Source organism: Eschrichtius robustus, chromosome 20 (assembly GCF_028021215.1).
Source record: "Eschrichtius robustus isolate mEscRob2 chromosome 20, mEscRob2.pri, whole genome shotgun sequence".
NCBI lineage: Eukaryota > Metazoa > Chordata > Mammalia > Artiodactyla > Eschrichtiidae > Eschrichtius > Eschrichtius robustus.
The window spans coordinates 55,343,782-55,358,337 of record NC_090843.1 but is presented as its reverse complement, the minus strand read 5'-3'; the positions used below and the strand labels follow the sequence as shown (position 1 = coordinate 55,358,337).

The 14,556-nt window shown below is 42.8% G+C and overlaps 1 protein-coding gene across 1 annotated transcript in view; it reads left to right on the top strand.

Moving 5' to 3' along the window:
- The first annotated feature begins 323 nt into the window (after nucleotides 1-323).
- ANKFY1 (ankyrin repeat and FYVE domain containing 1) overlaps nucleotides 324-14,556 on the top strand; it is a 72,062-nt gene continuing 57,829 nt past the window's right edge. Inside the window, exon 1 of the mRNA XM_068531613.1 lies at nucleotides 324-360. Coding sequence (XP_068387714.1) covers nucleotides 351-360 — 10 coding nt within the window. The 5' untranslated portion in view covers nucleotides 324-350. The remainder of the gene's footprint in view (nucleotides 361-14,556) is intronic.

Below are 14,556 nucleotides of genomic sequence, written 5' to 3'. Positions count from 1 at the left end.
GCCAGGTGGCTGAGTTCTGCTAGAAAAAAGTGACCCATCCACACGCTCAGAAGACACCTGCAACCAGGCCTTCCAAATTCAGGTTCCTCTCCCAAATTTTCTTCACTCTTTTTTGGTCCAGTCAGTGCTTGATAAGTCCAGAGCCTCCAAAATATAGGTGAAGAGAGCTAGGCTCTCGGTTCTTCCCATGTCCAGCTACCTCCTCCACTTTCATTCACTGCTCTTACCTAGTCTCGACCCCTCCCTCTCCCTGGCCCCCATGACTCTCGCGAGACTTGGGGACCTCCGTTACGCACTGCCCAAGTTGAGCGGCGCACTTCTCGCGAGGCTGAGGCAGGGCTGGGCCTGACATGGCGGAAGGTAGGGTTTTCGTGGAGCCGCGCGGGAAGGCGCGGAGCTGTGGGGGCGTTGCTGGCTGGGCGAAGCAGCCCTGAGAGGGAATGGCCGGGCGTGTTCGCTTGGGGCACAGCGGGTCTCGCGAGCCTTCCTCTCCAGCCTCTGCCGGGCGCCTCGGGCCGGGGTACTGAGCGCTATTCCTATGGCAACGCCCCTCCCGGCGTCTCCGACCCCGCGGGACCTTGGCAGGGTGCCGGGCCGGTCGCGAGGTCCCGTGCCGGCACTAAGTGCAGCCTCGGGGATCCCGAGGGCCGCCGGGGAGGCTCCTTTGATTACCGGCGGTGCTGGGACGGCGGGGGACGTAACCCTTCTCCTTAGGAAATCGAAACTGCTGTCCTGGCAGGTCCCGCATCCGGAAGGGGTACATCCCTCCCCTGCGAAAGAGCTTAGGACTCTTCCCAGGGTGAGGGGTGGGGGTGAGCCAGGGCTGTCACGGGCCAACGAGCCAAACAGGAGGGGGCTGTAGGCTCTGGGCTCCCCAGCAGCCTCGGGATTCGGGGCGGCTGGGATTCTTTCCCCAGGTTGAGAGATGTGGACGGGAGGAGGGGGTTTGCTTGGTAGGGGAGTTGGCCAAGGTCACGCTGCTCCTAAGAGATGTGCTAAACCAGACCTCGACTCCTTTGCCTCTCAGTCCTGTCTTTACCCGCTTTTGTGGCACTTTCTTTGTGCCCCTGCAGGTGAAGGCAATTTGGCCTCTCGGATTGAGCCTCCCTTAACGTAGCAATATTAGAAGCCTTCATTGTCAAAGCCTTGTTGTACAGGTGGCGGGAAAGGAGACCCAGAGATGGGAGTTACCTGCCAGGGACCCTAAAGTGACGCTGTCGGACCTGGCTAGTGTGCTTCTCCTGTTCACCCCATTACTGGAGGAAAATACTCCTTATTTGACTTAATGTCTATTGAGTGACTGCAGTGTGCTGGTCCTCCACCTGTCCGATTGGTTTTGAGCTAAGCTTTGTCTGAACCTACCTTTACTTGGATCTTACTTTTGGGCAGCACCTGACAGTTTGCAGGCTTTTCTCATTTGGATTAGACTTGGCAACAACCTTGTGAAGGAGGTCTGGCATGGGTGTTACTTGCACTTTATAGATAAAGGAATTGAGGCCAGAGTTCTAGAGATATCCGGGTCAGGCACCCACTTTTTGTCTGCTCTTTCTACCATGTTAGACCCCCTGAGGGGGAAACGTCAGATAAATATTGTATGAAAGCAGAGGAGGATTAAAAGGAACAGAAGAAAGCTGAGGCATCCCCTGAAGCTAGTTTTTGGATGAGTCACAGAATGTTGTTTAAGATTTTTTAATACAGTGGGCAGCCAGCGAAATGGAGCTTGTTGCCCTGAGCAGTGAGTTGGGGTGGAAAGGTTCAGGAAGGCTTTAAATGTGAGGTGACGGGGACTCCATCGCTTTTACAGCAGTTAGGGAAGTTAAGGAATGTTTTGGGAATACGTTACCAAGATTGAAATTGTAGAAGGCAGTTGGTTTTTCATTCAGCAGTTTTACTGAGCACCTGCTGTGCCTCGCAGTCCGGTTCCAGCCTGAAGAGATCCTACTGGCTGAATATGCTGATTGTTATCCTGCAAGTGCCTTGAGATTTGTGTTAGGATAACCTTGAGAGACATGCAGCTGGTGGAGAACACACCTTAAAACATCCTTTCAGGGTTAAATTGGCAAGGGAGTACAGATAGGTAAGCATAGTCAGAAGGTTCTGACTCGACGGTTTTTTTTTTTTAATTTATTTATTTTATTATTTTATTTATTTATTTTTCGGCTGCGTTGGGTCTTTGTTGCTGCGCGCGGGCTTTTCTCCGGTTGCGGCGAGCGGGGGCCACTCCCCGCCGCGGTGCGCAGGCTTCTCATTGCGGTGGCCTCTCTCCTTGTGGAGCGGAGCATGGGCTCGAGGCACGCGGGCTTCGGCAGTTGTGGCACACGGGCTCAGTAGTTGTGGCTCGCGGGCTCCCGAGCGCAGGCTCCGTAGTTGTGGCGCACGGTCCCAGCTGCTCCGCGGCATGTGGGATCCTCCCGGACCAGGGCTCAAACGCGTGCCCCCGGCACTGGCAGGCAGACTCCCAACCACTGCGCCACCTGGGAAGCCCTCGACAGTTTTTATTTTACTTTTTTTTGTGTGTTCCAATTTCCTAGCCTGTGTTCTGACTTAAGCTTTTTGGAAACAGTGTCACAGACTTTGGGAAGAATTGAGTGGAGCATCCTAGTCCAGTTACCTCGTTAAACTGCAACTGCTTGTTATGCGCAGGAAGGCAAGGTTATCTAAACAGTGTTTTGCGCGGGGGTGTTACGCGGCATGTACTCTAATCAGAATTTATCGGAGCTGGCTATGCTTGTTCAGAAATACTCATTTAAATATAAACAAATAGCAGAAATCTGTGTCATGTAACAGTTGGATGATCTGTAAGCACGCTCTGTGGGAAGTTCCCTGATAATGGTCTTTGTTAGGTGGTGTGAGTGTGAGCATGTGGGAAATTGCGCTTAGGAATAGTAAATAGAACCTGCAGGGGCTGAGTTATACAGTAACTTCTTAATGCGACTCGTTTAGAAACCAAGCTTCTTTCTTTCCATGCATCCATGGGTATTGGTTTGACCATATATATTTAGCTAAAGTCTGTCCTAAAATTAGTTGCCATTTCCACTCTACATCGCTGTAGCTATCCTTCGTCTAAGCTTCCTTCATCACTCGAACAAGTCCCTCCAACTTGGTCTTTCCGCTTTTACTTTTTCTCCTTGATTTTGCTTCCCCATAGCCTGTTTTTACAGTTTCCAGTGTTCCTTTTAAAGCATAAATCAGATCATGTCTCTCCCACTCTTCGCAATACACCTACCCTTCCACATGCTCTCCCCACTCCCCGTGGCTCTCCATGATCTTATATATATTTTATAATTTATATATTTTATATCTTATATATATTTGGAATATATTTTTCCAGAGCCTTCCAGTGACCTTTACAGGCCAACAGGATCTGGCCGCTGGTTAACACTGATACTTTATTTCTTCTCCTTCACAGAGCTCTTGCACACTAACTTCCTTGCTATTCTTTGTATTGTACATTCCCAACACACCTCTATATCTTTGTCTTGCAGTTTCCTTGGCCTCGAACAGTCTTTCTCAGTTTCTCCACGCAGCTAATCAACTTTTATTCACTCAGGTGTCTGTTCAGTTCTCACCTCTTTAGAGATCGTCCCTAGGTTTTGTTTGTTTTTTAATTCCCTTACTGGAATATAACCCCCATGAGGGCAGAGACTTTTCCTGTTTTGTTCACTGCTGTATCTTCCAACTTAGAATCGTGCCTATGGTTGAAGGAGTGGATGAATTATTGAGCATCATTTACCAGACATCAAGAAAAGTTGCCAGGAATTGCCTGGCGGTCCAGTGGTTAGGACTCCTCGCTTTCACTGCGGAGGGCACAGGTTCAATCCCTGGTCGGGGAACTAAGATCCCTCAAGCGGTGTGGCCAAAATAAATAAATAAATAAAATAAAATAAAATAAAATAAAAAAAAGAAGAAAGAAAGAAAGTTGCCTGGATACATCCTTAGTCTCTTGTCAAGTAAGCTGGCTGGTCCAGCTTTTAATGTGCTCTGAATAACATCAGCCTGCTGGGAGCTGCCTAACCTACTTTTCATCCAGCCCAGTTCAGTCTTAGCAATTTAAGCATGCTTAAGAGCTCAGTCTCTGCAGGCAGACATGGGTTTGAATCCTAGTTTTACTAAGCTGTGATCACAGGTAAGCCAATTAATTGCTCTCAGTCTCAGTTTCCTTAGCTTTGAAAGGGGGATAGTCGGGATAGTCTCTATCTCAAAAGAAATAGTGTATCATGCAGTCTACCTGCCATGCAGTCTGTCTCTTAGTCTCTCTCTTTTTTTTTTAAATTATTATTTATTTATTTGGCTGCACCAGGTCTTAGTTTTGGCATGCGGGATTTTTTTTTTTTGAGTTATTTTTATTTATTTATTTTTGGCTGCATTGGGTCTTCATTGCTGTGCGGGCTTTCTCTAGTTGCGGTGAGCGGGCTTCTCATTGTGGTGGCTTCTCTTGTTGCGGAGCACGGGCTCTAGGGTGCAGGCTCAGTAGTTGTGGCTCACCGGCTCTAGAGCGCAGGTTCAGTAGTTGTGGCGCACGGGCTTAGTTGCTCCGCAGCATGTGGGATCTTCCTGGACCAGGGCTCGAACCCGTGTTCCCTGCCTTGGCAGGCGGATTCTTAACCACTACAGCACCAGGGAAGCCCCATGCGGGAGTTTTTAGCTGCGGCATGCAGAATCTATTTCCCTGACCAGGGATCGAACCTGGGCCCCCTGCATTGGGAGCGTGGAGTATTAGCCACTGAACCACCAGGGAAGTCCCCTCTCTTAGTCTCCTCTTAAACCACTCTCCCCTCAATAAAATAAAAGTGAAAATTGGAAAAAAATGTAAGTGACTTGTTAAACGGAAAAATGATCATGGACTTTTATAAGCTTACTGGAATTTGGTCAGGAAAATACTTCTGACAACAATTCAAGTAACAAGGTGAAGACATTCTGTATTCTGGACAATACAGTATACAGTATTGTAATACAGTATATTATACAGTATGTATACAGTATACAGTAATGTATACAGTAGCCATTAGCTACATATGGCTTCTTAAATTTAATTAAAATTAAATAAAATTTAAAATTCAGTTCCTTAGTCATGCTAGCCTCATTCCAGGTGTTCAATAACCGTGTGGTTAGCGGCTCCCATGTTAGCAGACAGCACAGATGAATAGAACACTTGCATCATTCCAGAAGGTGCTGTTGGACAGCAGTGTTCCAGAAAATGCTTGGTATAGGCTGGTAGAAACAGGGAAAGGAGAAATTTTGCTCCTTCCAGTTTGGGAGTTTATCTCCATTTATTATTTTATTCATTCATCAGATGTCCCAGTCTGTTCATAATTATGTACTGTCTGGTGACCCCTCAAGCAGTCTCTCTCTATATACCATTCCTTTCTTTTCTCTATCTTCCCTTTCTTTCGTTTCTGTCACCCGCAGAGGCTGTTAGCTTTCTCCTTGAGGATATATATATTTTTTTAAAACAAAGAAACAAAGTTTATCCAGTCACTGCAGTGACCGTGGATGTGCCAGAGTAGAGCTACTGAATCATGCTGAGATATGTGGGGTTCAGTCACCGGCAAGGTGAGTTGCTGTAGTTGGGACATTATCATGATTTACAGACATGCCCAACAAAATGAGAAACTATGTCCTCAGGCTCTCTTGTTAAATCTGAGTAGGCCAGGGACCTACAGTATTTATTGAACTCCACCTACTAAGGCACTGTAGGGTGGAGGATGAGATGAGCATGGAGTGGGGGTGGAGGGAGAGGTAGCGGGTGGTTAAAAAAAGAAGAGCCAGACCTAGAGCCTATTCACAGGGAACACTGCAGTCCAGGAGGGGAGACGAAAGCATGTGTGTTAGAAACTGCGTTGTAGGGACTTCCCTGGTGGCACAGTGGTTAAGAATCTGCCTGCCATTGCAGGGGACACGGGTTCGAGCCCTGGTCCGGGAAGATCCCACATACCGTGGGGCAACTAGGCCCGTGCTCCACAACTACTGAGCCTGTGCTCTAGAGCCCACGAGCCACGACTACTGAGCCCGTGTGCCACAACTACTGAACCTGCACTCTAGAGCCGGTGAGCCACAACTACTGAGCCTGCACCCTAGAGCCCGTGCTCCGCAACAAGAGAAGCCGCTGCAATGAGAAGCCCGCGCACCGCAATGAAGAGTAGCCCCCGCTCACCGCAACTAGAGAAAGCTCGCGCGCAGCAACGAAGACCCAACACAGCCAAAAATAAATTAATTTAGATAAAAAGAAAAAGAAACTGCCTTGTAGGGTGGAAGGTGAAAAATGCTTAGGAGTTACTTTGAGAATTCAGAGTAGGAAGAGATGTTTTAGGGAAGTGGGGAGTATGCTTTGGGTGTCAGGGGAGGCCTTTGCTACAGGAGATAAGCTGGGCTTATCTGGGCTGGACTTTGGAAAAATAGGCCGCTTTTGGACATGGGGAGATGTGGGTGGGAAGAGGTCACTATTCTCGGTGGAAGAAATATCAGTAGCAGGATGTGAGGTTGGAAAAGTATGTTAAGGGCTAGATTATGAAGGGATTGGTTAAGCATTTGCATTTTGCTCTGTGGGCCGTGGGGTGAGGCTACTGAAAGGTATCAGCCAAGGTAGTGACGTGACTAGAATTGTCTGAGGCCTGTTGAAAAGGCTATATAATGTAGAGGATGGATTTGGGAGGGAGCGAGGGAGGGAGGCTGGAGTGGGTGCCGTAGCAATTGAAAATGAGTCCTTGGGTAAGGGGCATTGGGGTTGGTGAGGACTGCTGTGAGAGATACTCACTATAGACAGCATAAAAGACAGGACTCTGGAAACCTGTTTGCATGCTGACAAGAGGGCGATATCAAAGATGACTCAAGCGTTCTAGGTCTGGGTGACTCAGATAATGGCTGGGCTGTTAACAGGAAGAAGAGGAACAGATTTGAGAACAAATATCTGGACCTCAGGTGTGGACAGATTTTGCCATGCCCAATATACCTTTAGGTGGTTATGTCTTAGCAGGCAGTTGGAAGCATTTCCAGTCAGACTGGCGTTTGTGTGAAAATTAGCTAGTGAGCTAATATTTGTTGAGTATCTCCTGTGAAGCCAGCCCTATCTGTCATCAGTGCTACACAGAGTGAGGTTTTTTCTTTTTTTTAATGCTGTGCTTTTTAAAAACAATTTATTTATTTAGGCTGCACCGGGTCTTAGTTGTGGCATGCGGACTTTAGTTGCAGCATGTGGACTTCTTAGTTGTGGCATGTGAACTTTTAGTTGCGGCCTTCATGCAGGATCTAGTTCCCTGGCCAAGGATCAAACCGGGGCCCCCTGCATTGGGAGTGCGCAGTCTTACCCACTGGACCACGAAGGGAAGTCCCCAGAGTGAGGTCTTGAAAAACATATTAAGTCACGCCACTGACTTGCAGACAAGTCTTAACAGAGTTGAATCACAATCAGGAAAAATGTATTTCATTTCTATTAAGTACAAGCAACTATTGCTAGGGATGACACAGTGAGCAACACACAGTTGCAGCCTTAATGGAAGTGGAACCGAGAGGGGAAGGCAAAGTTTCTCATAAAAGCATGCATATTGTGCTTTATAGTTTACTAACTTTTCTCTTTTGCATTGATGCTTAGTGGCACTACCGTCCAGCCGAACTCAAGTCCGTAACCTAGTAATCATCCCTGACTTCCCCCTAAGCCTGTAGTCAGTCACCAAATCCCGTGACTCCTATAAAGCTCTCGCATACGTTCTTTCCTTTCTGCTGTCATTCTGGTAGTTCATGCTAGTGGTTCTCAACCTGGAGAACCCTGCATATTAGAATCACCTGGGGAGTTTTTAAAAACTCAGATTTTTGCATCACTCAGCTTCAGCGAAGATCAGTATATCCCACAAAACATTTTTTTCAAACTGAGCCAATATTGAACAAAAGAGGGCTTTACTGGATCATTTTTTTAAACAAATATAACTATGTGCATATACACACATATACGTAAATAAAATAAGGTCATCTTTCCTAACTAAGAAGTCCTGAGTAATTGGTTTTATTTGTAAACTGGGGTAAAAGGATTTTTTAAAGCAAACTTTTGTTAAATAATGGCTTTTGGACTTCGTCAGTGCATTTGAGTTATGACAGAATTGCTAGACTTTAAAGTGTGAAAAGTCAAAATGTGAAATGTCTCTTAGCACCATTATGTTTTTAGTAATATCCAAACTTTGTGTGAACTGGGAGGGTACAGACTGGCAGGGGTATCTTACTATTCCTTTGTAATCTCCTCCTGATGGTATTCCTGTCTTCTTTCCCCTTCCCTTCCTCTTTTTTTTTTTTTGGCCTAGCTGTGCAGTTTGCGGGATCTCAGTTCCCTGACCAGGGATTCAACCCTTGCCACGGCAATGAAAGCCCGGAATCCTAACCACTAGGCCACCAGGAATTCCTTCCCTTCCTTTTTTCATTAGGGTATTTTGTGAACTTGAATTCTCAATAGTAAATATATCCACTTATTTCTTATTCTCCATTACACAATTTTCCCATAGTTAGCGCTCTTGCTTAGTGAATATTCAGTAATCCCAGTGAAAGAAAAATTACATCTTTAGTATGACAGGTTTAGGAAAGTAGTAGTGGTAGTAATTCATCACCTGTGAGGGGCTTATCTTTTCTGATGCCAACAAAGAAGACAGTATTTTCTGGGACTTTGATACATGCTTTAATGAAATATTGTTATGTGGAAGACTCTAATATATGTCTGAAACAAAAATTATTCTTGTAGTTCTCAAAATGAGATGTTATCACAGCTTTTACGATATTTTTCTTTTATCTAATGGACATAGTTAAAGCAGAGTAGGGAGAAAGTCAGTAATTAAAGGATTATACAAAGAACACTAATTCACTGCTAAAATTGGGACTAGAAAGTAAGAACTATAGAAGTGTAGAGAAAGGAAATATCAGGGTTTTGTTAGTCTAAAAAGATTTAATGAATACAGTGTGGGTTAGTATTGGAGTAGGCAGAGGGGAGTAGAAATCACATTTAAGGTAGGGAATGGAAAGAGCATTTAATTTCTAAATCAGTGAATTAATAATAAATAACGTGTTTGATGTCCTGACATTAGAGCTGAAAATAGGTAGCATGGTACAGTGGGATGAGCATGGGCTTTGGCTTAAGATCTTAAATCATGATATAGAACATTTTTATAATCTTAAAAAATTTCCTTGAACTCCTTTGCATTCATTCAATCCCATTCCCTTGACCTCTGGCAACCACTGATCTGCTTTCTACCACAAAACCTAAACTATTTACTATCTGGCCCTTCACAGAAAAAGTTTGCCAACTCCTGACCTAGAAGGAAGAGTCTTATAAGGATCATTGTTGGTTCCTTTTCTGACTGTCCCATGACTTACTGATTAAAAAAAAAAAAAAAAATATATATATATATATATATTGCAGTTGATGTTGGTCTCTTTTTTAGGCTATTCATAGTGAATGTAGATTTTTTTTGTCTCAAGCATCTTTGGTTAGGTCAAGAGTGATGAATTACAGAGAGCTCATCAAAATGTCTCGCCTCCAACTGCATTGGTGAAGAGCAAATGGGTATTGTTTGGAAAGAAACATGATTAAATTATAGTGCAAGTGCTGACATTCTTCACCAATACTTAGCATAGCTCTTTCGGCAAAACTGTAGGTTTATCTGTTATTTAAATTTCTAGTCTTATTTTTCAAAAGGAAAGTTGGAGGAAGAGAAAGAAGAAGCCACAGCTGAAAACTAGTCACTTGATAAAGAAGTGGTAGTAAACCTTTAAACTAGACACTGTTCTAAATAATTTAATCTATCTTAACTCAATTACTCCTCGACAGCACTCTGAGACACCATTATTATTGCCACTTTCCACCTGTGAAAATCGAAGCATGGAGAGGAGTAAGTGACTTGCCAAGGTCACACAGCTAGTAATGGGCAGGCCAGGGTTTCAGCCCAGTCAAGTGAGGCTCCAGAGTACACTCTTTTTTTTTTTTTTGGGCCGCTCAGCATGTGGGATCTTAGTTCCCCGACCAGGGATCGAACCCGTGTCCCCTGCAGTGGAAGCACGGATTCTTAACCACCGGACCACCAGAGAAGTCCCAGAGTACACTCTCTTAAGGGCTGTATCATGTTGCCTTTCTAAGAATTGTAATAATTAACATTTATTGACCACTTACTGCAAGGCAGGTTATCTTCTAAGGTCTTTGTATGTATTAGCATGTTTAATGTTTACAACGTACTTAACATATGAGGAGAAGGAGGCCTTTGCCTAGAGTGTCGCAACTAGAAAGTGCTGGGGCTGGGATCTGACCCCAGTCAGTCTACCTCTGGAGCCTGTGCTCCTCACCACTGTGCTGTGCTGTAGATTCTCTCTCCATTATTGCTCAGAATGGTAATTGTATACTTTTTCCTATAAGAACTCGACAGCTGGGTGGTACTCAAGGACACATTTGTATTGCCATTTGCAAGCAGACACATTGCCCACAGAATGATATCTCAGCCTTGGGTGCTGTCTCCATTATACTATGAAATGGTGTGGCAGTTGCAATACCACTGGTAGGTGCACCTGGGATCAGGGTTTCCTCCTACAAAAGATGCTAGGCGGGGAGCATCTCTGATTTCATGACTGAGAGCCCTATATCCTAAAGCCCTCCTTTCATCTTGCCTCTTCTCTTTGTAATTTATATAACCTTTGTAATTTATGTCTCGTGTTGTTAGGGAACTGTTGACCGAAACAACAGTGTCAAGGTCGAGGTTGCAGGTAGAAATTTGTGTCAGTAATTCTGGAGAGAGACTAGGGTTATTGCTGTAGATTTTGGATTTACATGTGTATAACTGATATCCAAAGAAATTTACAAGGATTCCTTGAGAAGGTGTTTCAAACAGAACTTTTATGATCTTTTCTTTAAGGGTTCAAGGAGTTGGTAATTTTCTACTCTTGAAGGCAAATGTCCTCATAATTCCCCCACATGAATCAGTATCCAGATTCTTTGTGACTATTAGCTTTGTTCTTTTCCCTCCTGTTTGTGAGTTCCTGTAGATACTACTTTGATTCTATATTTGGTACTCCTTTGGTGCTATCAATACATTATTTGTTTGGAAGAGGTGCAAATTAGACTGCCCTTTTAAAAAACTCTTAAAGAGGCAACTGCTGATGTACCATAATGCTTAGTTCATAGCAGGTGCTTCATAAATACTTACAGAATGATAGTTTAAGTGAAATGGAAATGCAGAGTATTTACGGATGCTATAGTCTTGATGGATTGGAGCTCTTGAGCAAAAGGTTGGCTAGAATATGGCGTGATTGAAACCAAGGTTAAAGGATCCAGTTTGCTTCAGGGAAGAAAAATCTGCAGTCGACAGCCACAGGCTATACCCTGTGAAAACTTGGAAGCTATCTCTTGGGCAAGTGGGATGTGACTATAGCCACTAGTTTGAACTAGCAAGATAAGGTGTCCTCTGGCCATCCATTTAGTTGACTTAGGGAGAGGCAGGTGAGTGGTGCCAGTGACTTTTATGGAGGACAAGACTAGGTCTTGCCTTCTAATTATTTGTATTTCTCCTAGAGCCTAGTATTATGCCTGTTGCACAAACCCGTTGACTGATACTAGTTTAAAAGGAAAATCTGACCAAGAAAACAAAAGACTGAAGCCTTTTGCTTACATTTTCTGGACCCAGTATGCTACAAACAGAGGCTTTATTTAAATCTTCTGGAGTACAGCATCACTTGTCTGGAGTGTCTTTCCTTGCGCTGGCTTAAGCCAGGTGGTCTTTCTCCGTGCTCTGTTTGCATCCCCTGTCAGAGTGCTGTCAGGTTTTACTGATTTGTCTTCTTTAATTGCCCATCTTCTCTATTACCCTGTAACTTTGTAAAAAAACATGTGCCAAGATGGTTTTTTTTTACTTTGACACTGGCACTGCATAGGTGCTTAATAAATTTTTAATGAATGACTAGGTTATACAGTTGTCTTCCTAAGAGATGAAAACCTTTGAACAAGTCAATGAATGAACAGAAAAATTGCAGTTCAGTCGGTCTTCTATCTAAACAGTAGTATTCCCAGAGCAGTCTGTGTGTGACTTGGGGAGGTACGCGCTGGGGGCTGAAATTTTTCCCCAGGCTAGTCATCCCCATACCTGGGGTAGTCTTAAAAGTACTATGTATTTCCTGTGACGCCACTCCCGATCTACTGAATTTGGGTGCGCTCTCTCTCTTTAGTTCGAACTGCCTAAGTGATTCTTACGCAGCCAGTTTGGGAGTAGTGTCATCAAGCACGGTCTGAGGCAAGAGGTGGGTAGGCTGCTGGTCGTGGGCCTGTCCCCTTCTGCTCCTCAGTTCACTATCTGGGAATTGAACCAAAAGAGATGATCTTTAGGTTCCTTCCCTTCCTAAAGTTTTGTGATATATAAAAACCCTTACACTTGGGTATGAGAAAATTATTTATTTTTCCTCATACTTGTAACTGTTTTCCATAATCTTTAAAATTTGTGTAAAATAGTATATTTGCTTTGTAAGTGCACGTAGATTTAAAATTCAAATAATATTACAAGACTTACAACAAAAAATAAATTTGCTACCCCTCAGACCCACTCCGCAGACCACTTTCCACTCTTCTCTGTTTACCTCTAAGTGATAATACTGCCATTTCTAGATTGATCAATTATAGACATTGACTGACTTTCCTATGGTAGATTAGGAGTTGCCTCTTTGAGAGCTTTTTTTAAGGTGCAGCCTAACTTACACCTCTTTCAAATGAATAGTAGTGATGATTTTTTAAAGCATGTTAGGCTTTACTTTTTGGTTTGGGAATTGTCAGTGCAGACTTACTATACGAGGTGATGCAGTATTTAAAGTATAGCTCGTTCAGTAGTTAGCGGTGTTTCCATTTCTGTTTTTACTTTTGTTCATCACCTCATCCTTCTGATAATGTCCTGTTGATTTGCCATGATTTTAATTGATCAATCTTAATTCCTAAGTCAATAAAACATTTGAAACTCATTCTCATGAGTTTTGAAAAGCATTCTCATGCTTTTCATGACTCAAAAAAAATGTTGTGTAAACAGTTATAATAGTTTAAACTATTTATCCAATAATTATGTAATTGTGAAATGCAGAGAGGAGGGTGGAGGCAATGCTGACAGTTTTGAGTGCATGTGCAAGTTACAGTAGTTTCACTGAATTTTTACTACAGCACTGAGTAGTAGATTCCTGGCCGCCCCCCATTTTACATATAAAGAAACTGAAGCTCAGAGAATTGAATTGCCCATGGTCCCCATAGCTAGTTACTAAAAGGATTTAGATCCCCATCGCTTGGACTCCAGAATTCACTACAGGTGTATTTGAATTTTTTAAAACTTTAATTGAAGCATAAGATACGTGCAAAGAGCAAAGCATTAGTATAGAGCTTAATGAATTACCAAAATAAAACATGAATGTAACCATTACTAAGTTAAACAACAACAAAAAAGGATGTTGCCAGCATCCCAGAGGGCACCCCTCATGTGCCCTCCCAATTACCACTCTCCTGCCATTCCTCCAAAGATAACCATTATCGTGACACCATAGATTCATTTTGCTACTAGTGTTAGCAGTTTTGGGACATAATTTGAAGCTATTTCTAATTCATATGTCCTTTTACATTTTCTGTTACCACATCTAGAAAATGAGTGCCAGTTTTTCTTTAAAGAGACCCATCAACTCCATTTCTTTCTCTACAGGAAGAAAAAAAGTATAAATTTTTTACAATCACGTGAATTTATTGCTTTGTGTTAAATGTGTCCCCGTTTTAGGTAAATAATTGCAGTTTCTTGGCTCTTTAGTCTGAGTAACTATGAAGAACTCTTTAAAACCAGTGATTTGTCACACCAGAATAGAAGTGTAGACCTGAGTCCTACTGAAGGGGTTTTGTGTAAATGTAAATGCTAAGATTTGAAAAATATTGCAATAGGATCATTGTAAGTACTGTTTTCCTTTAGCCAGTGTTTTTTAAAACAATATTTGGTTTAACGGTTAGTAGGCCAAATAATTGCAGTATTTTGAAAAAAAAAATAGTTTTAGGAATTCTCATCTGATATGTTACTCATGAGCAGTGATCATTTTAGCAGTTGTAAGCAAGTTTTCATCTTGCAAGTGCCTTCTCCTTTATTTTCCCAAGAATACTGATTTATACCTGAGATAGCCAGGTTTTTGACTCCAGGCATTTATTTAATGTGGATTCTCTAGATGAAGGGGAAAACGTTCCCTACTGTATGTATGAAGAAGATAGGCTATTAGTATTTAAGTATTTAAACACATTTCTCTTTAAATATTTTTTTATAATTATGAAAAGAGAACACATTTGTTGTAGAATACCTGAAATGTGCAGGAAAGCGCAAAGAAGAGAAAAATCTGCTGATATTTTGTGGTATTTGTCTTTTTATTCCTCATATATGTGAATGTTTTTAATAAAACTGGACTTACAAAATATGTTGTTTCACAGCCTCCTTTTTTCTGTTAATAATATTTATAATTTGAAAATGCATGTTTAGTATTACATATTTCTTTGAAAACATTAATAGTTGCATAATAACTTCAAACTCATGTATCACTTTATTT